This window comes from Equus caballus, chromosome 22 (genome assembly GCF_041296265.1).
Source record: "Equus caballus isolate H_3958 breed thoroughbred chromosome 22, TB-T2T, whole genome shotgun sequence".
In the NCBI taxonomy this organism is placed as follows: domain Eukaryota; kingdom Metazoa; phylum Chordata; class Mammalia; order Perissodactyla; family Equidae; genus Equus; species Equus caballus.
The window spans coordinates 40,484,821-40,511,374 of record NC_091705.1 but is presented as its reverse complement, the minus strand read 5'-3'; the positions used below and the strand labels follow the sequence as shown (position 1 = coordinate 40,511,374).

The following is a 26,554-nucleotide window of genomic DNA, read 5'->3' as shown; positions in this document are numbered from 1 at the left end:
GGCTTGAAAGTGCTTTGTCAACTCACGACGTGCCACGGAGAGTTAAGCTCCTGCGTTGGGGGAACTCAGGGCTGATACTGGGTGAGGTTCCAGAGTGTCTGATTCTTCTTTCCTGCTCCCGTCCCCTTGAGTGGCCTGTTGTGAGAAAGTGTTCAGTGTCTCTGTTCAGTGGGACGTTTTTTTGTCCCTTCCCTCTTTTCTCGTCAAGTTTGGTGATGATAAACCTTCTTCGCCCAGACCCCAGAAGCCTTTCTTTGGAGTGTCTTGCCTTCACCGTCCCTCCCTCCAGGATCCTGCCCGTAGAAAGGAAAACCAGAGAGTGTGTGCCTCCGCTACGCCACGGTAGCCCTGAAACAGCCCCTCCAAGGGGCTCTGAGAGCTGGGCAAAGAGCTGTGCGAGTGGGACTCTCGTCCTGACGGCAGAGTGGATAGACGGAGAGCCTTCTGCATCCATCTGCAACGTCCAGGTGCCGGGAGTTATAGACAGGAGTGATGTGAAAATACAATGAAGATACAGCTAATCTAGAAGCAGATTTTATTTTTAGTTTTTCCTCTCGTTATCAGAGTAGCATGAGCTTTTCACAGAAAAATTTAAAAATTAGAGGAAAACACCTAAAGACATTTTGAGGTTTCTTCCTCTCTCTCTTCTGTACATATAATTTAAAATTTACTGTCATTCCACATCCATCCTGATTTGATCACTTAGTAATATATTGTATTATCCCTTTCCAGTAACCGTCTGTGATAAGATTTGTGGTGTATTTCTTCTGTCTCCCAAGCATATTGTTTAGGTGGTCTCCCACTTTTGGCCGTCATCACTAAGGTCGTGTATTCAGTCTCTGCACATCTCTGAGGGTGTCTGTAAAAGGCACATGTCATTTTGCGTTTTCTTAGCCCTGTTGCAGAGAGTGAGGATAAACGCTAGTGGGGACAGGTGAGCACGTGGCTTTGAGGGGGACCTGCAGTCTCAGTCCTTCTGTGGCCCTGAGGTTTTTGTCTTCCATGAGTGCACTCGTGTCTCAGGTGTGTGCTTGTCCCCGAAATGCCTTCTCATAGCCCCAGGCCTCAGCTCCAGGCCCTTGGACAATGACAGCATTCAGACGTGTGCACAAACGGGCTCAGAGTGTTGAGTCAGAAAGATTTAGGAGGCTGGTGGGGCTTTACCGTCACACTGCCATGCCCTCAGACCCGAGGGTGAGGTCAGAGAACAGAGGTCGGGAACTTAAGGAAAACGTCCTCCATCAGTGTTATTTATTAACCACCAGGCTAGAGTCTTGAAATAGGGTTTGGTTGCTCAGAAGGTTGGGGGGGGAGCTGTGTAAGACAGGAGCAGAGTGTTTCAGGGATGCTGTAGAAAACTGACAGGTGAGCCTCCCTTGGTATCAGCTCATCCGTGGGCCACAGGTGCAAGTGTGCTGTCCCGTGTCATGTTAATGTTAGCCTAGAATGGACCTAAGTGAATGGTCATTTCTAACTGGCTAAGTTTTTAGGGAGATGATGCCCTTCTTTCTTCTCAAATAGTAATTTTTATTGGAGTTAAGTGATGGAAGCTGAATTTCAACTACAGGATCAAGGAAATTTGGACCAGAGAGTGCCCTTTTACTACAGCATCTCGTCCACTGATTCTTAAACATAGTGGGCTGTGTTTTGTTTGCTCCATGCTATGTTAAAAAAAAAATCTGCAGCAACATTTAAAAATCACTTAATGTTATATAAAATCAGCTTCTCTTGAGAAAATTCAGATCCTGAAATAATGGGCCCTATTTCTACCTGGCAGCGGTTAGCTGAGCTGGGTGGCTGCTGCCTCAGTTTACCCCTGGCACCTATGCGGCCTGCCCTGTTCCTGTCTGCTGCTTGCCCAACCCCTGTTGGCATTCCAACCTGGAACCCCGCTGTGGCACGTTGTTGAATATATTTCCTAATGAAGTAAAGGATATGTCAGGTCTGGGGGTCGATGTGTGGTCTCGAAAGGCTGGACCCGGGCAGACTGGCTGCCCTTTGTAAGCCTGGGTGCTTACCTTACTGCACGCCGCCAGAGAACCCCTTAATCAGGCACCGGATTCATGCACGCGCTTATGATTAGGATGCATCCTGCTTTGGACAAGAACTCAAGGCTCTTTAGCCTGCTCTGGCGTGCTTCCCAAGCACACATTCACAGGTACAAAGGGAAAGTTATTACAACTTGTCACAGGCGGTTTATTGCTGATCCACAAATGATGAAAAAGCCCTTTCACAGACAGCTCTGGCAGGAATTCTTCGGATGGCATTTTAGGAGGGGAAGCAGTAGCCTCTGTCCTTTGGTTTCCTGATCCCGCGCGGAACACGCAGCAGACTCCTGAGCCGGGGCCCCTCTCTGCCCCTTTCTTGGTTTCCAGCATTTGGTCGAGTTTGCATCTAATTTATTTGTTCATTCATTCACCTTAATGAGTTTTCTTTTTCTGCTGCTGCTCTGACCCCTGGATATTCTGACCCAAGGCCTCCTGAGACCCCACTCTGGCTGTTAAGGACAGCGAGACTCAGGACCCCGAAATCCTTTGTAATTTGGCGACATCAAATGATTCTTGTGCACGGAAGCCTGGCCCCCCCCCCCCCCCCCCCCGAATAAGAAGTGGCCTCATTTTGCATCATCTTGTTTTGGAAAGGAATGCATTTCGCTCACCTTACCCCTGTAATGTTTGTCCCTGCTGCCATCAAGAAGGGTTAGTGTGCCCCAATTCTAAACCAGTCTCTTCTCAGTAGGACCTGGGGGCATTTTATATGTCCTGTTAGAAAGTAGCTTTAAATGAACGCTGACTTATGTTAAAGTTGGAGCAAAAGAGTGGCAGGTGGGAGTGAAAGCCCCCACAGGGCTCCTGTCCTGTTGGAATCAGCCCCCAAGGAGACGAGGCTGTTGTGATTAGGACGTGGACCTGAGGGGCGGGGGCAGCATGGTCTGGGAGGTTCCTTGACTCCATCGAGAGGTCTGCTGTAGAAGAAAGCGCGGTTCAAAGATGTTTGCCCGAAGTTGTAATTCATTCCTCATCAGGAACATTTGTCGTCGTTGATCGTGTCAATTTATAGGTCGACTTTTCCTCTGACACGGTCCTGTGGGGTCCGTGGCGTCGGGGGCTGGGCTGGCTGAGGGCAGAACCGCCTCCACAGCCCTGAAAGCCACTTGCGCTTCTGCAGTCCAGAATCGTTCTCGACTGAAGTTAGGAGCGGGCTTTGGGGGGAGTTAGCATATCTCCTTGAAGCTCAATATTACAGACTTTTCTCAACACTTCAACAGGCTTTTAAGGGGTGAAGTAGCAGCTGCTTAAAAACCAGAATGAAAAAATCCTTTCAACAACAATCATGTTTGAAAGCATCCATAGAAGAATTTTTCTTTTTCTTTGTTACTAAATTGGTATGTAAAGAAGGATGTAAATTTAGTCAGCATTTTGGGGCTTTGTCTACCTAGGTATTTATAATATCTTGTATTGTGTTGGGATATTTATTTACTGAATTAAAATTAAAAATAAAAAATGTATGTACATCCTAAAATATTTTAGTAGTATAGAGAGATAAAAGTAAAAGGTAGATTTCTTTTCACGCGTGTCACCCTATATACATTTTAATGCGTTTACCAAAGCATTTTTATATATACAGGTAGGATGATTTTGTATATACCAATTTTTACTGATTTGTTCATTTTAAACTTTGAAAGAAGATCGTTAGCAGATAAGACAGGCCATACTGCAAGTCAGAATCACTGAATTAAACAAATAAACGAATGGGTTTCCAAAGACTTATGCAGGCTAATAGCAAAAAAATAAAAAATAAATAAAAAATCCTTGTTCGATTCGGTGTTTCTGTGGAGGTGGAGGTCCGTGTGACGGCTCCTTCCGTTGGTCAGATTTGAAAGCTAATTCACGGTAATCCCGGTTGACTTGTTAGGACATTGTTAAAAGAGGGTAGAGTTTCCCATTCTTGGAGAATGGCTTCTTGCTAATGTAAATTCAGCTAATTTCAGCAGTAGAAACCTAGTTAGATATCTGAGGATAGGCCGCCAAGGATGTCTAAACAGGATGTTCAGAGGTGGGACGGCAACGAGAGATAATCTGCTTCATGCCCCGTATTTTCAGAGACCCGGGGAAGGGCTTGGGCGGGTGTTAGAGCTGGGCTGGACCCAGTTGTGAGCTCCAGTTTGAGCCCCACCCCTCCAGGGTGCAGCACTACAGCTGAGATAAAGCCCAGGGGTTCCAGAAACAACCGCGAGTGGCCGGCTGCTCTTGCTGAGTGTCTCTTAGTCGAAGGAATGGAAACTTAGGAAGAACCCTAAAGCAGAATGCTTGAGGCAAGCTGCGCTGCCCGAGACTCCGTCCTGTACCTTCCGACCCCCTCAGTGACAGAACATCCTTATGAAGTAGCTCAGACCTGCAGACACTGCAGAGTCATGGCGTGAGTGCCCGCGTGCTCACTCCCGGGCTTGAAGATGAGAACACATGGCGGGGAGATGCTGCCTCCTGGATACCCCTTTCTCTGTCACCTTCCCTCACTCCTCAAGTCTACTCTCTCCTAAAACTGCCTCCTTTTCTTTCCCTAGAGATTAATTTTTATAAGAAGAAAGGAGGAGGGGGCACCTTTTCTTTTGTCGTTTTCAGACACCGTGCCCTTGCACTTGGATCGGAAGGAAGGGGCATCTTGTTTGGCATTAAAACTCGAAGCCTCCTGTGCTTGTTTCTCTTTGGTGCTGATGTTTTAAAATAACACAGATTGGTCCTGTTCCGGTTCTGTGGTCGGAGCCCGAACTGGGTCTCCCCGAGCTGTAATCAGGTGTCGGCAGGGCTGCTTCCTCCTGGAGGCCCAGGGAAGAATGGCTTCGTTGCCTTTCCAGCTCCCAGAGGCTGCACGCATTCCTTGGTTTATGGTCCCCTCCTCCATCTTCCAAGCCAGCCACCTCTCATCTCTCTGACCCTCCTCCCCTCACTCTTCTCTGGGGCCGCAGGCAGGAAAGTTGCCCTTTTGGACGATTTGTGTGATTACATTGGACCCACCTGCATAATCCAGGATAATCTCCCCGTTTCAGGGTCCTCAATCTTAATCACATCTGCACAGTCCCTTTTTCCAGATAAGGTAATATTCACAGGTTCTGGGGGTTGAGACGTGGGCATCTTCGGGGCCATTGTCCAGCCCACCACACCTCCCATTGACTTTCTAACGGTGACAGTGTGTCAGGGGGATGTCGGACTGCGGCCAGGCACCCACAGAGGATGCGCTCATGTGCATGCACCCTGACGTGGGCCCCGGTGATTCGAGAAGAGGCATGCAGAGGTCCGGGATTGGCACTTTCCCTTGGGCCCCTTACGGGGGTGGTAGGCCTGCAGAGCCCGTCGCAGCCCGTCACTGCTGCCGGCCGAGGGCAGCTCACCTTGCCTGAGTCTCAGGTTCTCCATCCTTCAGGTGGAGCTGGTAACTCCTGCCTCAATGGGCCGTCCCACGAGGGAGCAGGATGCCCCTGTCGTTTGGCCTGTAGCCACACTGTGGGTTCCTCGTCCTTCCTCCTGCCCGCCGGCCCAGGCAGTGGGGGAAGGGCAAGTGGGGGAGGATCGGTGATCTCCGACCCCTCCCCAGTCTCTCTCGTGTCTCCACCTCTTCTTTCCTTTTGCCCTCCTATTTCCTTCTTTTCCTGGAGACCCCAGGCCAGATTGACGTGCAGACACGTTTTATTTTCTTCACGGGCTTTTAAGACACGCGAATTAATTGCTTACGTGTAAAAGTTAGAGATCTCAGGGACAAGTCCAGGTTGCTGTTGTTTCTTGAGAAACTGGAAGCTCTGGCCATCCTGGGCCACCTTCCCATGGGGCAGCTACTTGGCCAGTGCGTCGTGGTGGTGCTGCCCCCTTAGATGGGACTCTGGCTCCCCCTTGCCACAGGCCCCACCCGGCCTTCTTCACTCACTGGCCTGATGGGTCTGGCCCCTGTCTTGGAGTTTGTGACCCCCAAGCTTTTGCCCTGAGGTGAGGCAGGCCTCACTGAGGCTAAGAGAAGGGTCCCACTGGTCCCTGCCTCTGGGAGTGCAGTGCTGGGGTGGGCAGGACTGTGGGCTGGGAGCAACTGAATTAGCTTCTCCGAGCCTGGATTTCCTCGTCTGTGTAGACAGTGTTCTCACCCTCCGCAGTACCAATGTCTGGGATGAGATAATTTTCTGTTGTGTTTAGCAGCATCCTTGGCGTCCACACACAGTAGCATGCAACCCCTCCCCCCACTGTGTTAACCGAAAATGTCCGCAGACATTGCCAGATGCCCCTTGGGAGGCAGAATTGCCTGATTGAAAACCGCTGTAGATCCCACCCGGTTAAGTATTCGTGAGGCTTAAAGGAGAGCCTGGAGGTGGACCACTGCCCCAGCGTCCTGCTCCTTCTTTCCCCATGTCTGTTTCTCCTCTTGGTGCGAATTCTTCTGGAAGTGGTCTCTGGTTGTGCTGATCACTCTCGATCCTATGCAGTTCTCTCTGCCTCGGCTCTGACGCACACCCTGCCTTTGGGCCTGGAAGAGAAGGTGCGTTGCAGCTTATGGGGGCAGCTGTGAGTGCAGGCGCCCTGCAGCCCAGGGGGAGCGGATGCTGTCACTGGTCCATCACTGGACAGCACAGCCTTCCTCAGGGACGCAGTGACTGCTTGCGCTCCGCCTGTCACTGTGCCCCCTTCCACCTTTGTGTTCATTTGCTTGACCTGGGAGCCTTGACTGAATGTCTGACCTTCGACCCTGTGTTACATTTAGGTGGCCCTGGTGCAGTGGACCGAAAGTGTGGGCCTAACCCTGGTGGGCCGAGACCAGTCTTCCATGCAGCTGAGGACCCCTGGCGACCAGATCCTGAACTTCACCATCTTGCAACTCTTCCCTTTCACGTACGAAAGCAAGCGCATGGGCATCATCGTGAGGGTGAGTTGTCTTAGTTTTTACTTCAAATGGTACCCGCCCCCCCCCCCCCCCCCCCCGTGTACTGTGTGTGTCCCTGTGGCTCGACATTCTTTCCCACCCCTTTCTGACCCTCTGTTGTGATGTGTGTCATCCAAACTAACAAGGGAAGATAATTCCCGAAGCAGAAAGAAAGAGACTTCATCCATTGCACAGACGTCGGGTAGCTGATCAGCTTCCGGTTAATCCAGACCTAGAGTGAAAGATCTAATGAATGTAGATTGGACATTTCTTGACAATAATACGTTTCTCATTGTATACTCTTTTGGTTAAATATATATTTTTTATTGAGGTGAAATCACTTAGCGTAAATTAACCATTTCAAATGTATGAAATCCAGTGGCATTTAGTACATTCACAGTGTGGTGCGATCACATCACTACTGTCAAGTTTCAAAAAATTTTCATCATCCTGAAAGGAAACCTCGTACCCGTTAAGCGGTCACTCCCGGTACCTCCTTTCCCCTAGGCCCCGGCAGCCGCCAGTCTGCTTTCTGTCTCCGTGGATTTACCCGTTCTGGATATTTCATAGAAATGGAATCACACAATATGTAACCTTTTGTGTCAGGCTTTTTCCACTTAGCGTAAGGTTTTCAGTGTTCATCTACACTGTAGCACCTGTCAGTCCTGCACCTCCTCTTATGGCTGAATGGATTTCCACGTTGCTTATCTGTCCATCCATCAATGCACACTTTGGTTGTTTCTGCCTTTTGGCTATTGTGAATAATGCTGCTATGACATTCGTGTAGAAGGATTTGAATACCTGTTTTCAATTCTTTTGGGCATTTACCTAGGAGTGGAATTGCTGGGTCAATTACTCAACTGCTGGGTAATTCTTTTGATTTTATGAAGAACCTACAAATTGTTTTCTACAATTATGCACCATTTTACATTCCCACCAGCAATGTGTGAAGAATTTAGTTTCTCCATATCCTCACCAATACTTGTTATTTTCAGTTTTTTGTGTTTTTTTGAGGAAGATTAGCCCTGAGCTAACATCTGCTGCCAATCCTCCTCTTTTTGCTGAGGAAGACTGGCCCTAAGCTAATATCCATGCCCATCTTCCTCTACTTTATATGTGGGACGCCTGCCACAGCACAGCTTGCCAAGCCGCGCCATGTCTGCACCTGGAATCTGAATCGGTGAACCCTAGGCCGCCAAAGCAGAACGTGCGAACTTAACTGCTGTGTCACTGGGCCGGCCCCTCCGTTTTTTTGATTATAGCTATTCTAGTGGTTGTGAAGTGGTATTTCGTTGTGGTTTTGATTTGCATTTCCCTAATGACTAATGATGTTGAGCATCTTTTCATATGCTTATTGGCCACTTGTATATATTCCGTGGAGAAATGTCTCTTCGAGTCCTTTGCCCACTTTTCAGTTGAGTTGTCTTTTTGTTGTTGAGTTGTAAGTCCTTTGGCCACTTTTTAATTGAGTTGTTTGTCTTTTATGTAGGCCCTTATCAGAGATATGATATGCAAATATTTTCTCATGCTATAGGTTGTCTTTTCACTTTCTTGATAAAATTCCTTTGATGCACGGAAGTTACTAATTTTGATGAAGTCCAATTTATCTATTTTTTCTTTTGTTGCTCTGGACTTTGACGTCATATCTAAGAGTCTATTGCTAAATCTAAAGCCATGAAAATTTACCCCTGTATTTTTTTTTCAAGAGTTTCGTAGTTTAGGTCACTGATGCATTTTGAGTTAATTTTTGTGTATGGTGTGAGATGAGGGTTCAGCTTCATTCTTTTGCGTGTTGATATACAGTTGTCCCAGCACCATTTGTTGAACAGACTGTTATTTCCCCCATTGAATGGTCTTGGCACGTTTGTTGTAATTAAATATTTTTAATGGTTTTTCCTTTGTACAATCACAGAAGTTACTGAAAGAAAATGTAGTGGCCACTCAGCAGCATCATTTTACCATATATATTTCAGATTTTCTCTTTATATTTTTGAAACTTTTATTGAAATACAACGTACACCGAGAAAAATGCAAACATCCTAAGTTCACAGCTCAAGTGTTTACAAAGTTAACACACTCATGTGACCAGCATCCAGAGCGAGGAACAGAATCCCGCCCACCATCACATTAGTAGCTCCCTCGAGCGCTTTTCTGGTCATTTACTGCCTCCCCCACCCCCCCAACCAAGGGTGTAACTAACCTCTGTCCTGCTTTCTGCTATTGACTAGTTTTGTCTCTCTTTGAACTTTGTAAAAAGGAAATTGTACAGTAGATAACCATTTTGTATCTGGGTTCATTTGCTCAAATTTGTGTTTGTGAGGTTCAGCCATATTTTTTGCATGTATTGTAGTTCAAAAGATTTTTTTAAAGAAATAAAACATTGTAGATTCAATCTAAGCCCCATGTACCTTTCCTAGATTCTCCACTCTTACTCCAAATTCATCGTCCTTAAGAGTTTTAAAATAGTCTTGTCAGACATGTTTGGGTACAAATAATATGTATGGTGTTTTTCATGTTTCTATTCTCTGTATAAATGGCATTGTTGTGTATGTATCATTATTCCACTTCCTGTTTTTTCTTCAAAATTAAAAAAACTTTACTTCCATTTATAGACTTAATCCTACGTCATTAATCTTAGCTGATTCATAGTGCAGTCACGTGCCGCATAATGACGTTTGAGTCAGCGATGGACCACGTACGCGATGGTGGTCCCATAAGATTAGTGCCATAGAGCCTAGGTGTCTAGAGGCTGTACCATCTACGTTGGTGTAAGTGCCCTCTGTGACGTTCACACAATGACAAAATTGCCTAACGACACATTCCTCGAAACCTATCCCTGTCGTTAAGCGGGGCATGACTGTATCTCCTTGTGCGGATACACTTCCCTTCCTTTGGCTTAGTGCACTTCCCTGTTGAGAGACATTTAGATAGTTGCCACGTTTTTCCCATTAGAAACAGCACTGCTGTGCGTAGCCTCGTCTGCTCCAGCCTCCATTGCGCATCTGTCAGTCTTTCTCCATGGCGTGAACCGAGAGGGAGAGCCGTGGGGTTGGAGGATATATACCTCTTTAAGTCTCCCAGATACCGTCAACTCGTTCTCCCAAGTGCTGTGCTAATCTTGGTCCCCCTGTTCTTCCGTGTCCTCACCATTGATAGCATCAGACTTTTTACATTTTGCCAATCTGAAGAGTCTGAATTAACATCTTTGTCTGTTTGCTCTTTTCCTCAGAGATCCCCCTTTCCATTCTGGGAAGTCGGGAGACCCTGGTGTTCACACCCCACTTTGTTCGGTAGTTCTCAGAGCTGGCTGATGGTCAGCATTACCGAGGGAGCTTTACAAATGCAGATTCCTTGGTTCCATCCCAGACCTAGTTTGGTGTTGGGATGGTTCCCTGGTATTTTTAAATTTTATTTTATCTTATTGAGGTCATAATAGTTTATAACATTATGAATTTCAGTTGTACATTATTATTTGTCAGTCACCATATAAATGTGCCCTTTACCCCTTATCCCCACCCCCTGACCCCCTTCCCTTCTGGTAACTGCTAATCTGTTCTCTTTGTCCATGTGTTAGTTTATCTCCCACATGTGAGTGAAATCATATGGTGTTTGTCTTTCTCTGCCTTATCTCGTTTAACAAAATACCCTCAAGGTCCATCCATGTTGTTGCAAAGGGGACAATTTTGTCTTTTTTATGGCTGAGTAGTAGTCCATTGTGTATATATACCACATCTTCTTTATCCAATCATCAGTTGATGGGCACTTGGGTTGCTTCCATGTCTTGGCTGTTGTGAATAGTGCTGCAGTGAACATAGGGGTACATGGGTCTCTTTGAATTGTTGATTTCAAGTTGTTTGGGTAAATACACAGTAGTGGGATAACTGGGTCATATGATATTTCTATTTTTAATTTTTTGAGAAATCTCCATACTGTCTTCCATAGTGGCTGCACCAGTTTGCATTCCCGCCAGCAGTGTATGAGGGTCCCTTTTCTCCGTATCCTCTCCAACATTTGTTATTTTTTGTCTTGGTGATTATAGCCATTCTAATAGGTGTAAGGTGATATCTTAGTGTAGTTTTGATTTGCATTTCCCTGATGATTAGTGATGTGGAACATCTTTTCATGTGGCTGTCGGCCATCTGTATATCTTCTTTGGAAAAATGTCTGTTCAGATCCTCTGCCCATTTTTTTTTTTTAAAGATTGCCACCTGAGCTAACAACTGTTGCCAGTTGCCTTTTTCTTCTTTTTTTTCCTTCTTCTCCCCAAAGCCCCCCAGTACATAGTTGTATATTCTAGTTGTGAGTGCCTCTGGTTGTGGCATGTGGGACGCCACCTCAGCATGGCTGGATGAGCGGTACCATGTCTGTGCCCAGGATCCAAACCGGTGAAACCCTGGGCCGCCTAAGCAGAGTGCGTAAACTTAACCACTCGGCCACGGGGCTGGTCCCCCCTGCCTATTTTTTGATGGGGTTGTTTGGTTTTTTTGTTTTGAGTTGTATGAGTTCTTTATATATTTTGGAGATTAACAACCCTTGTCAGATATATAATTTGCAAATATTTTCTCCCACTTGGTGAGTTGTCTTTTCATTTTGTTCCTGGTTTCCTTTGCCTTACAGAAGCTCTTTAGTCTGATGAAGTCCAATTTGTTTATTTTTTCTTTTGTTTCCCTTGTCCCAGTAGACATGGTATTCGAAAAGGTCCTTCTAAGACTGATGTCAAAGGTTGTACTGCCTATATTTTCTTGTAGCAGTTTTATGGTTTCACGTCTTACCTTCAAGTCTTTGATCCATTTTGAGTTAATTTTTGTGCATGAAGAAAGAGAATGGTCTTCTTTCATTCTTTTGCATGTGGCTGTCCAGTTTTCCCAACACCGTTTACTGAAGAGATTTTCCTTTCTCCATCGTATTCTCTCAGCTCCTTTGTTGAAGATTAGCTGTCCGTAGATGTGTGGTTTTATTTCTTGGCTTTTAATTTTGTTCCATGGCTCTGTGTGTTTGTTTTTGTGGTTCCCTGGTATTTTTAAAGGTTCTTCACACTATTTGAGTTGATGGAGAGAACTGACTCAGATCATGAGAATCTTTGGAATAACTTTCATCTTTTCTGAATTTTTTTTTAAACAAGTAAGAATCCCCTTCACCCTCAAGTGTTTCATGCCTTAGAGATCAAAGTTGTAGACTCTATTATAGTAAATTAGTAAAAGCAGCGTTAGTAATTGGTAACAGTATTAATCAGCGGCAGTAGGAACAATGTAACGATAATGAATAGGTAACATTTAAATGGTGCTTATTATGTACCAGTCTCTGTTCTAAATGATTTGTGTAAACTAACTCGTTTAATTCCCACCATAACCCGATGAGGTAGGTACGATTATGATTGGCATTTGACAGAGGAGAAAACTGAGGTGTGGAGAGGCTAAGAAACTTCCCCAAGTTCACAGAGCTGGAAAGTAGTGGAGCTGTGAGGCCCCCAGGTCCATGCTCTGTACCACTAGGACCTGGCAGTCTGGGTGTGATGAGGCGGTGTCAGAAAGCTCATAGAGCACCCGTAGTGCCGTTGACGTAGGGTATGATTTCTGTGTTGCTGCGTAATAGATTATCCCACACTTAGTGGCTTCAGACAACAGATATCATCTCTTGGTTTCTGTGGGCCAGGAGTCTGGGTGCAGCTTAGCTGGGTCCTTTGGCTCAGGGTCTCTCGCAGGCTGCGCGGTCCAGGGCTTAGCTGGGGCGCTGCTATCAGCCAGGGTGCCACTCGGGCAGGATCCACTTCCAGATAAAATCAGTGTTGTTGGCAGGATTCAGTTCCTTGCGGGTTGTTGGACTGGGAGCCTTAGTTCTTTACTCGCTGTTGGCCAGAGGCCACCCTCACTCATTGCCGCAGGGGCCTCTCCATGGGACAGCTCCCGTGTCAGCTGGCTTCATCAAAGTGAGCAAGCGAGAGTGTGAGCGAGGTGGAAGGCACAGTCCCCTGTCCCCTGATCTCAGAACTGACCCTTATCAATCTGCCTTACTCTGTTATTAGAAGCCAGTCACTGGGTGGCAGCCCCAACTCACTGGGAGTGGCCCACGGAAGGGTGTGAGTACCAGGAGGTGGGATGGCTGGGAGGCATTGTAGAGGCTGCCTCCCCGGGGGGAGGTAGAAACAGCTCTGTGAGCTGCTGTTCTGATGATCCAGTTCCACGCAGCATGAACATGCTTTGAAATCAACACATTTTAAGAGATTTTTATGTCCCTGATGCCAGTAGGTAATTTCAGGCTCTAAGGACTTTCGAGCAGGAGGGGAACTTTTTCTGCCATGCAGCTGCTGCTTTTCCCACGGGTCCACACCTGGCCCGACTTGTGGCTTCTAAACCGTATCTGATGGCAAGAGCATCCGTGGCCTGGAAGTAGCAGCGTGAATCCTGTAAGTGGGTGTTTCCCGGGGAACGAGAGTCATTATCTCCTGTGGAATTACTTGCATTTTGTTCCAGTGATTATTTTTTCAAGTTCCAGGGCTGTGGCCTCTGCTGAAGTCATTTGAGGCTGAATCATCATCAGATAGCCAGCCCAATATCAGCCGTCCTAAAGTAAGTGGGCACAAGGCCCCACCCTTGCTTTAGTTGTAAAGGATTCTCACCCCCAGACACACGCGTGTCATCATTTTATGAGATGGGGCCCCTCTGTCTCCCACAGGAAGAGGAGGACTCTGTGCCTGGAAGCATGGGATACTGTCGCATGGGCCAGTCTGTCATTCTTTAAAAATAGTGCTGCTTGCTTCCCAGGTTATTAAAAAAAAAAAAAAACAGCATTCAGTTAAGGCATTTAGAACAAATAAATATGTAAAGAAGGGGATCAGAACTATTCATCTTTATTTTCACCACCTGAAGACAACCACTCTTACCCTTTCAGAGAATTTCCCTTCAGTTTTTTCCTAAGTGTGGACGAGTGTAACTACCCACACACATTTTTATAAAATTGGCATTGAGCTCCACATCAGGGTTTCTGAACTTTTCCCCCAACCACTGAGCTACACATATGGTGAAAATTTTCTCATATCATTTAAAACATGATGTTTATGATTTTAATATGTGCATAGTGTTTTATTAAATAACGGAAAAGTACCGTTATTTAATAAAATATTCTTTTTTTGGATGCTTAGCTTGCTTTTCTTTTCTCACCACTAAAAATCTGTGAGCATCCATCTTTGCTGGGCTGTCTTTAATGAAGTGCATATTATTTTGCGAATTTTTCTTGTTTTCCACCTGTGTCATCAGCCCTTTCAAACACATGTGAGCTCATGGACACTACTTGTCAGCATCTTCTTGCAAAGGTCTGTGGGTGAATCTCCGTTTTTGGAGAAGGTCGGCAAGGTTGGAGAAGCCAGGTTCTCTGGGCTTGTGTGCCTGTCTTTCTGAGGAAAGGTGTGTCGCCTGTTTGGTTTTGGTTGTGTATGAGCTGTTCCACTGCCCTCCCCCTACCCCCCGATGTGGAATGATGGGGTCGAATTGTTGGTGTAGATTGTACCCTTGTCACTGTTTGACTAAAAGAAGCCTTTGTACAGGTGCCAGAATCAAACCACAGTGGAAAAAGATGAGGTCCCCAAACAATGCAACACAACCAGCAGATCTTTGTGAATTTACAGCGTAATCTTGCCATAATATGGGAACGGAGTAACCTTGTGATGAACTGGGAGAGAGGAAATGACTCATGGGAGGAGACGGTGGGTCCAGTATTTATATTGGACGAGACGGCTAAGCTCTCTTGAGCCCCTCTGGAGTGGAGGAAGCTGGGGAGGGCCACTACTTCCTACAGCTATGTTGTTAAGCACCATTTGGTTGAAGCGGAAAGGGAAAAACTCGGGTGCTTTCATGTTCAGACCCCACGGCTCTTTGGCCTGAGTCATGAGCCAGCATAGGCACGATCTGTCCAAGATGAAGCGTGTGGTCCTAATGCTTTTAAAATGCAGGTGCCTCTTCGTGGCGGGGGATGCTTTTATGAGTAAGCATGTCATTCCGAAAGATCGTCAGTGACTGGAGGGCATTCGAGAGTTATTTGAAGTAGGCAAGTTATATCACTAATTTGGCTTTGGGTATTTATTTCGTATTCAATGAGGAGTTCACAGGCACGCACTCCAGGCTTCTCGGGGTGGCAAAATTTAGGCGTGAGCTAGTGATGGCCTTGCTTGGTTCCCTCGCTTGTCTCTACTGCCTCCAGGCTCACCATGATGGGATCCATTGAGGAAAGAGTCATGGGAGAGCCAGCCCTGATGGCCTAGTGGTTAAGGTTTGGCGTTGTCACTGCTTTTTTTTTTTTTTTTTTAAAGATTTTATTTTTTTCCTTTTTCTCCCCAAAGCCCCCCAGTACATAAGTGTATATTCTTCGTTGTGGGTCCTTCTAGTTGTGGCATGTGGCATGCCGCCTCAGCGTGGTTTGATGAGCAGTGCCATGTCCGCGCCCAGGATTCGAACCAACGAAACAATGGGCCGCCTGCAGCGGAGCGCGCGAACTTAACCACTCGGCCACGGGGCCAGCCCCGGCGTTGTCACTGCTTTGGTGGCCTGGGTGCATTGTCTGGTCGCAGAACCACTCCACCCGTCTGTCAGTAGCCGTGCTGTCGTGGCAGCTCACATGGAAGAACCGGAAGGACTTACGACTAGGATATACGACTATGTACTGGGGGGCTTTGGAGAGGAAAACAAAAGAGGAAGATTGGCAACAGATGTAGCTCAGGGTGAATCAGATGAATCTTTCCCTGCCAAAAAAAAAAAAAAGAGTCATAGGCTGGGAAGGAGCAATTTCACCATCATTCCTCAAAGTCAGGATTTCTCAGCCTCAGTGCTGACATTTGGGGCTGCATGATTCTTGGTTTGGGGCCATCCTGTGCACTGTAGGATGTTTAGCAGCATCTCTGGCCTCCACCCACTAGATGGCAATAATTCCACCCCTTAGAGTTGTGGCAACTGAATATGTCTCCAGACGTTGCCAAATGCAAAACCGCCCCCAGTGAGAACCTCTGGGCTAAGCCTTGTTCCCCACACACAGGGCGGCTGAGGACCTTGAGGAGCTGCGGTGACCCGAGCGGGAGAGGTGACCTGGGTGGGCATTTTCTGAGTATCTGGCCCCGTGCTCCGTGTGGATGATTTTGTTAAAGCCACAGCAGTCTGTGCTGTCAGAGTTGTCAGCACCCCTGTTTCACAGATGAGGAAACTGAGGTTTGGAGAAGAGACGGAGCTTGTCCAAGTGCACACAGTGGGAGCTGGTGCCGGGTCCAAGCAGTTGGTGCCTGTTCCTGGGCATTAGCACCCCCCAGAACATCTGGTCCGTGTGAACTGAAAATCTGGCTAATTTGATCTCTGGCTAAGTCCTCAGGGGGTCGTTGGGGTCTGGAATTATCTAGCTCAGCGGTTCTCAATTGAGGCATTGTGCCCCCCAGGGGACATTTGTTTATGTCTGGGGACATTTTGGTTGTCACCATGGCAGGTGCTGCTGGCTTCTAGTGGGAGAGGCCAGGGATGCTGCAGAAGATCCTGCCACACACAGGCCGGCCCCCCACAGCAAAGCACTCTCGAGCCCCTAACGTTAAGAATGCCAAGGCTGGGAAACCCTGATCTAGGTAATTATTTTCCTTCCCAGTTCTTTCAGGTGGACCACGATTTGGTGATGCTGGCAGTCCTACATAAACATTTAGAATTATCTTATAGCGTGGCAGTCCGTTCCTGTTGGAATAGTAGTAACTTTAAAAACAAAGTTCTTGAATCCTTTTGATCTTGCTTTCATCATTTGATAATTTTCCGAATGCTTTGAGTTTTCTTCTGTTTTCTGTGGCCTTTGCCCTGAAGTGAAGCCCCCTCTTGCTTTTTATCTGTGGCCAAATGAAAAAACCTTGGCGTCTGCTAAGTCGGCTTCGTGCACCATCTGTCGTGGGAAGTGGGCACTGGAGCAGAAAGCAGCGTTGCCCTCGGTTACTCATGGCTTCCGGCCCCTCTCTAGGATGAATCAACTGGAGAAATTACGTTTTACATGAAGGGGGCAGACGTCGTCATGGCTGGCATCGTGCAGTACAACGACTGGCTGGAGGAAGAGGTAGGTGTGACGCAGGGAGGGAAAACTGGGCCCCAGAAACGTGATCTGGAGGCCATCTCTGGGGTGCTGAGGTGGGTCTCTGTATTCGTTACCTGTGGCTACGTAACAAATCACCCCAAAATGCAGCAGCTCACAACAGCACACGTTTATCTCTCACGGTTTCTGTGGACCAGGAATCGGGGCGCAGCTTAGCTGGTCCTCCGCTCAGGGTCCCTCACAGGCCGTGGTGTGATCTGAGGGCTCAGCTGGGGCAGGACGGCTTGCACGCTCTCCCGGTGGCCCTGGGCGGGATTCAGCTCCTCACCGGCTTTTGGCTGGAGGCCGGGACCAGGAGTGGGGACCTCCGGGGGCCCCGTCACAGGCTGCTTTGTGACGTGGGGGGTTGGCTGCTGCAGGGAGAGAAGGAACTATCCGGTTGTCAGGCCACTTTTCTTTCTTCTCTCGGCTCCAGGAGGGGAATCCAAATTTTACTTTCAGTAATAGTGTATTTTCATCTGGGGAGTTGCAAACCCAAACGCCCACAGGGGCCAGGCGGGCAACTCGAATGAATGGAGCAGGCTGGGATGTGTTTTATGACAGGGCCGCACTTTGTGTGTTCAGCATGTCGGAATATTCTTCACGTGACAGTTACATTTTCTGGGAGCACCTGGAAGCAGCCAGTTTTCAGCCATCATTGACTGTGGTCATTTGCAAAAGTGCACCCAGTTTTGTCAGAGGTTTGGTTTTCCCAACAAGCTGGAAATCCAGGTTTGTCTGGAACCTCACAGTGTTGACTTAATTGCAGAGCACACTGGGCGGGTCAGGGACAGCCTGGCGGAGGCCGTGCTCGGCCGGCCGGCCGCTGGGACGCAGCCTCCCCTTACGAGGTCTTCTCACGGGAGATTGCTCTAGGGGAAAGCAGGGCTCTGATTTGCCGTTTCGCTGTCCCCTTGGGAGGGCCTGTCCCCTCAGCGTCCAGCTGTCCTCAGTGAGGGTCAGGGACCCGGGGACAGAGCCCTCAGGGCGGCTCTCTGCTGACTGACGTCTGCTTTCCAGTGTGGAAACATGGCCCGCGAAGGGCTGCGGGTGCTCGTGGTGGCGAAGAAGTCTCTCGCCGAGGAGCAGTATCAAGACTTTGAAGTAAGTGGCTCGCGACCTCCCCGTTGTTTCTTCAGCCCTGCCTGTCTCCCCAGCTCCTCCTCGCTCACTCTGCTCTGGCCATCCTGACGTCATTTCTGAGCACACCAGTTTCCCTCTTATCACGGGGCCTTCGTACTTGCTTTCTCTCTGCCTGGAACTCTCCTCCCTCCCAGAGCGCCACGGCCCACTCCTCTCTTCCTTTGGGTCTCAGCTCAAATGCCGCCTCCTCTGAGAAGTCCTCCTGGACTCCCCCCCCCTAAGGCAGCCCCACCTCATGACTCTCCATCCGTCACCCCGTCTAACTTCGTTCATTGCACTTGTCACCATCTTTAATGACCTTGTTTACATATATATTTTAACATTCTTCTTAGTTTCTCCTTTCTAGAATAAAATCTTTTTGAGAGCAGAGACATTATCAGTCTGGTTTGCTCTTATGTCCCCAAAACTTAGGCTCGTCCTTGGCACGTAGTATTCATTCTAGAAAACTTGAAATGAATCACATCTTAGAGCTCTAGTTTTTTTAAGCTGCAAAGAATGTTGGAGTTGAAGCAGATCCCTGACTTTCATGGCTAAGGGTCCAGCATAAATATGTCGTGTTTATTGTCATCTTGTCCCACGGTGTGTCCTTTGAGGGAAGGGGCCTTCTTGTATCCCCTGACCAGGCATAAAGCCGGATGCACACACGCACGGCTGAAAGGGGGTGACTGAGGTTGGGGGGGCAGGCTTTTGGGGCTCTTGTCTTGCTTCACCCAGAGAACCTGTGCTCAGGTCTGTCTCTTTTCTGGGTTTGAGTTCTTCGCGAAGTTGGGGTTAATAAGAATTTCAGCCCTGATGCATTCTGCCTGCCTTTTGGTTCTAAAGGCGTGTGCGTTGTCGGCCCATCAGGGGATGTCACTGTTTGTCCGTATCTTTGTTAACACTGTGGAGTCTGGCTTGACAGAAGGGTTGGGTCGATGGTCTCTGGAAGTGGGACTTCATCTTTAGAAAGCCTGGTGGTTGAGTTCTTGGTTACAAAGTGTATGTTGTGAGGTGGGGGAACCTACTGTTTTTTGAGACCTTGAGTTGTGCCAATCCTTGCAACAACCCAATGAGATTGGAACTGTCATTGCTGCTTCACGATGAGAACAGCTGAGACTCAGAGAAGTTAAGCGACTTGCTGGAGGTCGCACAGCAGGTGAGTGTAGAGCAAAGGGTGGCACTCAGGTCTCTCCAACCCCAGTGTCTGGGCTGGTGACCTTGGAAGGAGGCTGGAAACCTCCATCTCACCCCTTTGAGGTCCAGCCCACGTGCTGGGGTCCCCTACCCTGCATGGTTGGATCAGTCAGCCTTGCAGCTCCCCACCCTGAGCGGTGACTGTGCCCCCTGGTGTCCCAGGCCCGCTATGTCCAGGCCAAGCTGAGTGTGCACGACCGCTCCCTCAAAGTGGCCACTGTGATTGAGAGCCTGGAGATGGAGATGGAGCTGCTGTGCCTGACGGGGGTGGAAGACCAGCTGCAGGCGGACGTGAGGCCCACCCTGGAGACCCTGAGGAACGCGGGCATCAAGGTAGGGCGAGCCCGCCTGGGCCCCGCTGTGGGATGACCCGCCGTGTGGAGCTGACTTCCAGAGTCAGCCACTTCCCCCTGCAGCAGCGTGTAACACGAGGAGGGGAGAGGCGGAGGTGGCAGTGGAGGGAGCCAGGGTGCCTGGGCAGTGGCCTGCAGCCCCGTCCGCCATGGGCCGCCCCCTTCCCGCCCTCGTGGCCCTGGTTCTGAAGGACGTCTGTGTGCTGTTCCTAGCTGTCCCCTCACCACCAGGCCCCGTGAAGGCGGGAGCACGTGCGTGTGCTCATCCTTCAGTGCCGAGCTGTGCCCGGCATGTTTGGGGTGTTCCTTATAGTCTTGTTGAGCAACCGGCCACCAGCCATCCATCTCTTGATCTGGGTGAGTGAGCGACCGCCCAACGGAGTGACCACCTCCACCAACAAAGTGCCATATTTACATTTTGTACTCTGCTGTTTGGGACTAAAAAATATATATCTGGGAGTTTAATCCAGGGAGGCCAGTAGAGGGCATCTGAGGAGCTGGCTGCGTCCTAATGGACTCAAGCAAAGCCCAGGGACCCAAGCAAAGAAAAGCAAGATGGATGCTGGATCTGCGCCGGCCCTCGCGCCCGGTTGGGAGGGCTGCCTGTGAGCGGCCGTGTGGACGGTGCGGCGGGACGCCCAGCACAGGAGCTCCAGCCAGTCAGTCCCATGGGGGGGCACATATGTGCACCTGGTTGGTTGTCAAGTAAATTCTGTCGCGGATCTTTGGCTCGCAGGCCTGGTTCATGGCAAGGCAATTGCCAGCGAGATCCCATTGTTGGGAAGACAGTCCGATGTGGGAAGGGCCTGCTTCTGCTGCCCTGCGGTGTTGAAAATTTGTCGCTGGCAGTTTCTGAGACCTCTGCTCTCGGAGTTTTGGAGATTCCAGCTTCTGCTCTGGCTTCGTCCTGAGGTTTTCTCCTTCCTAAAACCTTTCGCTCCCGAAGACAGACGTTCCATCCGCAGGCTGTGGGCTCCTCTGTCTGGTTTCCCTTGTTAGGTGGGAGGAGAGTGGGGAGGCGGGAGGGTCGGGGCAGTTTGTAAGTAGGGTCCTGGGTAACATCTTTCTCGGGCAGAAGATGCTAGAGCTTGGACGCTTCCTACTTCAGCCCCTGTCCCAGAGGCAGCCCCTGAGGCCGAGCGAGGTGGCCTCACTGCCCAGGTTCTCACCTGGAGCTGGGCCTGGAGCTCAGGTCTGGGCCCTTCCTGCCGCACCCTCCCTATCGTCCCCATTGGGGCTTCAGCCGCGTGGGGCACTGAGGACCTTCCATGGTGTTCTAGAACCTGAGCCTCTTAGCTCCTTCCCCGATGTCTGCTCTTACAGCAAACCCTGAAAACCGGCAGCAAACGGGGATCCCTTAAAAGAATATTGTTTTTAAGGCCAGATGGGACATTGAGGGGAAACGCTGACGCATGAGGGTCAAACCCAGAGGCCAGGGCCTCCCAAAAGGGCCTGGTACCTTCATCCTGCCCATCCCACTGCCTGGGTTCGAAGGCCACCTCTGCTGACTGCTTTGTGGCCCCGGGCCAGCGGCTGACCTCTCGGTGCTGCCGTTTCCTGCGTCTCAGAGTCGCTGTGGAGATAGAAGGCACTGACCATGGGCAGCACTGGGAGGGCGCCTGGCACGGCGGACGCTCAGGAAACCTTATGATTTTCTCTCCCACACTTCCCGCTGCCAAGATGGGCTTTGTCTGATGGCCCTAGGGCCCCTCCCTGCTGGGAGCAAGGAGAACAAAGGGTTAATGGGTGAACGAGCAGAGCAGGGAGCGCCTTCCTTTGGGCTCCGAAGACCTGGATTCTGGGCCTGGTTGGGACAGGAGCTAGCTGTGTAGCTTTGGGGCAAGTCACCTACCCTCTCTGAGCCCACAGCAGTGAAATGCAGAGCGGTCTGTTACGAGGTAAGGAAGACCCTGGCCTCTTTGCTGCCAGCATGTTATAGTTCGGGTTAACCCCCTCGGATTCTGCACGGGCATCCGACCACGCAGAAAGGCCGTATGTGACGTGACGGAGCAGTGTTTCCTGTAGGATACGGAAGTGACCCCTCATTCCTCCAGCTCTCCCCTTCTTTGAGAATATTTATTGCTTTGAGAAAAATTCCCAGAAGGAGGATGACGAGGTCAGAGGCTGAGCTTTGTGATGTCCGCTGAAGCGTGTGGCCAAACGGTTTTCTAAAAGGGTCACACCAGCTTTTGCTGCCACCAGCAATGGTCACTCAGGGTCCTGAAGCCCTTGAACTGGGGCGTTTCCGTGGTGTTTTGGGGACACCATGTGCCTCGAGGAGGTGGATGGAACGTGTCGAGTTCAGCTCAGTCTTCTGGGAAACTCAGCTGACACGGGTGGCCTCAGACACTAACGCAGGGACCTCTTTCATATTGTAATTCCAGGTTTGGATGCTGACGGGGGACAAGCTGGAGACAGCTACATGCACAGCGAAGAATGCACATCTGGTGACCAGAAACCAAGACATCCACGTGTTCCGGCTGGTAAAGAGTCCTCTGCTGTGGGGCCTTAGGAGCTGACGCTGCAGTTGGCCCTGTTACCTTATAGCCTTGAGTGGGCCCCTAAAGAGGGCAGGGGGACGCACAGTAACCACCCAGGGTGGGGGGCCTGTGTTGTATGTTTGCGTGGAAATCCTGAATGACCCAGGTGAGCTGAAGGGTTCCTTCCTGTGGTGGCTCAGGAGCGCCTCATTACAGCCCACGTTAACGCTGTGTTTTCCACCTGGGGGGGTCATGGTCCCTCTGAGAAGCTGAGGAAGGTTGGCCCTACCAGCGTGAAGGATGCAGATAAGCTTGTGCCCGGGAAATTGTAGGTACAAGTCTGGGAGCTCCCTGAACCTTCAAAGGCCTAGGCCTTGGATGAGAAATAAATTCCAGATCACAGATACCTGTCTGTCTGCCCTCCTGAAGGAAAGCCTTTAGGAGCCTTTGGAAGGAGGTATATTGGGCGGGCAAATGAGAAGCTTCCTGCCCTCGTGGCAAGTGCTTGACCGAAACTTGGGCGCTGCTCCAAGGCTCGAAGCCACAGGCTGTGATTGGCTTTCCTGACTTGGGCGGTAAGGCCCCTGGGTCCCCTCCGGGGCGGGATGCAGCAGCCCCACTTACCTGAAATCAGATCCACCCTACCAAACACCTGGAGGGCTCTAGATGTTTTGGGGGGTCTTCCCCCGGCCCCTGCCTTGGTCCGTAGCACGTAGAAGCTTCAGGAAATCCAGCAGGTTGGGAGTAGCGCCAACAGCATTGTGTCAAGGCAGATGCAGTCGATCCTCATTATTCACGAATTCTGTATCTGCGAATTTGTGCACTCACTAAAATTTATCTGTAACCTGAAAATCAGTACTCGAGGCGCTTTCGGGGTCATCTGTGGACGTGTGCAGAGGGCTGGGAAATTTTCGTTGCCTGCCCTGCACATTCCCAGCTGAGGGCGGACGAGGCGAGGCGCTGCCTTCCGCTTCAGCTGCGACACTGTAGGCGAGCGTCCCTCTCACGGTCCACTTATGTCAACTGTTTTTGTGCTTTTTGTTAGCGATTTCACTGTTTAGAATGGCCCCCAGCACAGTGCTGAGGTGCTGGCCGCTGTCCCCAAGGGCAGGGAGCCCGGGATGCGCCTTAGGGAGAAAACGCGCAAGAGATCCGCTTCCTTCCGGTGGAAGTTTCAGTGCTGTCGCCCGGGAGTTCAGTGTTAATGAGCCAACAGTAGATATTTTAAAAGATGCCTTTAAACAGAAGCACACGTGAAACAGTTTATGTGTTGGTCGATTGACAAAAATACTGTGCAGAGGCTCAGGAACCCAGCCCCCCTTTCCCCTGGGAGCAAAGGTTCAGCATTCACAGCAACTTCATAGCATATAATTATCACCAGTAGTGAGAATGGACTGTAGGTTCTAGAATTCAGAGGTTTCAAACCATGCCTGTGCTGGCCGCCTGTTTTTGTAAGTACAGTTTTATTTAGACACAGGCACACTCATTTGTCACCTGTCGTCTGGGGCTGCTTTTGTGCCACGCTGGCTGAGTGGAGTGGCTCCGACAGGGGCTGTGTGGTCCACAGAGCTGGCATGCTTCACATCTGGTCGTTACTAGAGAGGCTGGCTGCCCTGCTGGATGCCTGGCGTCCGCGGCCTGCCCCACAGCGTGCTCGCTGTGTGCCTCAGGCGGGCTGACCCGTCTGGCCGCGCCGTGGTCCCTCACGTGCAAAGGAGAGCTGCTTTCCTGATGTATCTCGCGGAGTCATCGTGAGAACTAAGGGCGGAAATCCATGGAAAGTGCTTAGCACAGTACCTGGCCCCGCATGAAAGTGCGGTTGATTTTAGCTCCTGTCTTTGTTCCGTGGGTCACGGTGCCCTGGAGGAAATGCAGGGTGCTGGCTGGGCTACAGGCTCTCCTGATTCCCACAGAATCACAACGAGCGGGGTTTAATTTGGCTCTGGGTCTGGCGGCAGGGGAGGGGCAGGGGTCCTTGGCCGCGGTGGCCATTGTCTTGCCAGCAGCTCCAGGAAGCTGCTGTTTGTTGTTCTACCATCTTCAGGGAGCGAAGCTTCCTCCACCCTATGTCCCCTTCCAGGTGACCAACCGTGGCGAGGCCCACCTCGAGCTGAACGCCTTCCGCAGGAAGCACGACTGCGCCCTGGTCATCTCTGGAGACTCCCTGGAGGTGGGCGCGGGGACCCCACCGGCTGCTCCTCCCGGGGGGGCGCGGGCCCCTTCCTGCCTCCGTGGGGGCCGCGACCTGGGCCGACCCCCGCCTCTGGCCGCTCCCCCAGGTCTGCCTCAAGTACTACGAGTACGAGTTCATGGAGCTGGCCTGCCAGTGCCCGGCCGTGGTCTGCTGCCGCTGCGCGCCCACCCAGAAGGCCCAGATCGTGCGGCTGCTGCAGGAGCGCACGGGCAAGCTCACCTGCGCGGTAGGTAGGTGGCCGCCCCGCCCCGCCCCTGCGCACCGCTGCGGAAATGGATCTGTTTTCCGTAAGGAAGATCGGGTTCTGCTGCCGGGGTCCTCGGATCCCCCAGGCCACTTGACTCAGGTCATGATATTTTCCCCATGCACTTTGGCTCTCTTTTCGGTATGATTATGATTTTTAATATTTCCCGTTGAGAAAGAGCAGATAAGCGTGCCCGAGAGCTCCTCTCCGTTAGCTTGCACGTCCTTTGCTCCGGACACGGGACGCAGCGTTGCGGAGGAGTGAAGGCCGAGCGCGCTGCAGTTGGATCTGGGTTCCAAGCTCTGCTGGTTTTTACCAGCTGGGGGCCCAGGGGGCTTCCTTCGCCCGTCTGAGCCTCAGTCTGCTCATTGGTAGAATGAGATCTTAACAGTGTTGTCCTCAGATGGTGCTTATGACGGTAGAAAGGGGCAGCATTCAAAAAGCACTGGCTGCAGCACGCAGGGGAGGTCCAATAAGGACAGTGTCAGTCATTGCCGATGATGTGACCGGCGCCCCACGCCGCAGAGGCAGGCGTGCGGTGGTTGTAAACACCGGTGTGGCCTGGACAGGGTCTTCCTGCTGCTGCTCGGTGGCTGGGACCCTCGGCTAGCCACCTGGTCCGTCTGACTCTGATCTCCTTGGCCTGTAAATAGGAACCTGATTCCACGGGTTGTCAGAATGATTAAATGGAGCCGTGTGGAAAAGGCACTTAGTAAGCACTCATGGAAGGCAAAAGCGTGTGATTAAAGTAAGCACGGACTGCGGGAGTCGTGTGTCTTGCCTCCCCCCAATTTCCTGGCTTTTGTGTGACCCGCAGGTGATGGAGGCAACGACGTCAGCATGATTCAGGAGTCGGACTGCGGAGTGGGCGTGGAGGGAAAGGTGAGCGCATGAGGGGGGCCAAGGGCTGCCGGGTGCTTGGTGTTCAAGATCTAAGTTGCCGTGTCGTTGGGCTGGGAGCTGTTCCGCTTCTCTAGCTGGAGTTTCTTTTTCCCCGAAAGACAACACATCTTTAATATTTCTGGAAATTGTAGATTAGAATACAAAGCATGACCCGTGTGTTATAATTACCTAGTATTATTATGTGGAAGCCAGAGATCCATGTGACTGTATCTTAACAGACAAATGCTGATGTTTTGCTTGCCAACACCTAAATCAAAAAAACAAGTGTTTGCTGTATTCTTAGGATACACTGAATGCACTTAAGACTTTCGCATGAGAGCAGCGTTGTCAGTAAAAGCTTTAGTTGTCACACTGTGCGCTGATCTCTTGGGGATTATGGAGGAAGGTGACATGGTTTGCCCCTCACTGAAAGGTCTTGGCATCTGCAATTTTTAAAGTTTGTGTCTTATGACATAGTTTTTCTCTTTCCTTGTCCACTGTGTGCTTGCCTCTGATAGTTTACTCTGCTCTGATTTGTGACCTCTAAATGACTGTAGGCAGAAAGATTGAGCACCGAGTTTGTTAGTACTGTGTGTAAACTGAGAGTTCAGAGGTTCTGAGTGAGGGCCAGAGACGCTCCTCGTACGTTTTGTTCCGTATCTTCATGAATTTGGCTAATCCATGAGCTTTCCTTTTTCCTTTTCCACCCCTTCTGGTTTTCTCATTCTCATCTAGTTGACAGTTATTTGAAGTTGCAGAGTTAAATGATCCTTGAATATGGTACTATGTCTGAAATGTGTATAGATACCTTTAATGCAGGTTTTAAGAAGCACACTTGAGTTTAATAGAATTTTTTACATATTTCTATGTGGAACTAAAACATTTAATGTTCTGTTGAAAATTATATTCTGTTCCTTTGTTTTTGGAGTATAAAAGTAATAAGTGCTCACTGTAAAAAATTAAAACAATTTAGAAATAAAGTGCATCCTTTCTTTTAGACAGCTGTGTCAGACTAGGAACATTGGTTATCCTTCCCGAATTTTGGTCTATGTGTATATTACTGGTTATGGGTATGAATATATTTGTTTTATTTACATATGTACAGCTA

At 49.7% G+C, this 26,554-nt stretch overlaps 1 protein-coding gene across 9 annotated transcripts in view; it reads left to right on the top strand.

The window, feature by feature from the left end:
- ATP9A (ATPase phospholipid transporting 9A (putative)) overlaps nt 1-26,554 on the top strand; it is a 127,654-nt gene that overhangs the window by 86,363 nt on the left and 14,737 nt on the right. For all 9 annotated transcript variants that reach the window (XM_023626759.2, XM_023626758.2, XM_023626757.2 and 6 more), the window contains exons 15-22: nt 6,742-6,903; nt 16,870-16,962; nt 17,998-18,081; nt 19,456-19,626; nt 22,031-22,129; nt 24,207-24,296; nt 24,406-24,550; nt 25,382-25,446. In XM_023626759.2, the coding sequence (XP_023482527.1) occupies nt 6,742-6,903; nt 16,870-16,962; nt 17,998-18,081; nt 19,456-19,626; nt 22,031-22,129; nt 24,207-24,296; nt 24,406-24,550; nt 25,382-25,446 (909 nt within the window). The remainder of the gene's footprint in view (nt 1-6,741; nt 6,904-16,869; nt 16,963-17,997; nt 18,082-19,455; nt 19,627-22,030; nt 22,130-24,206; nt 24,297-24,405; nt 24,551-25,381; nt 25,447-26,554) is intronic.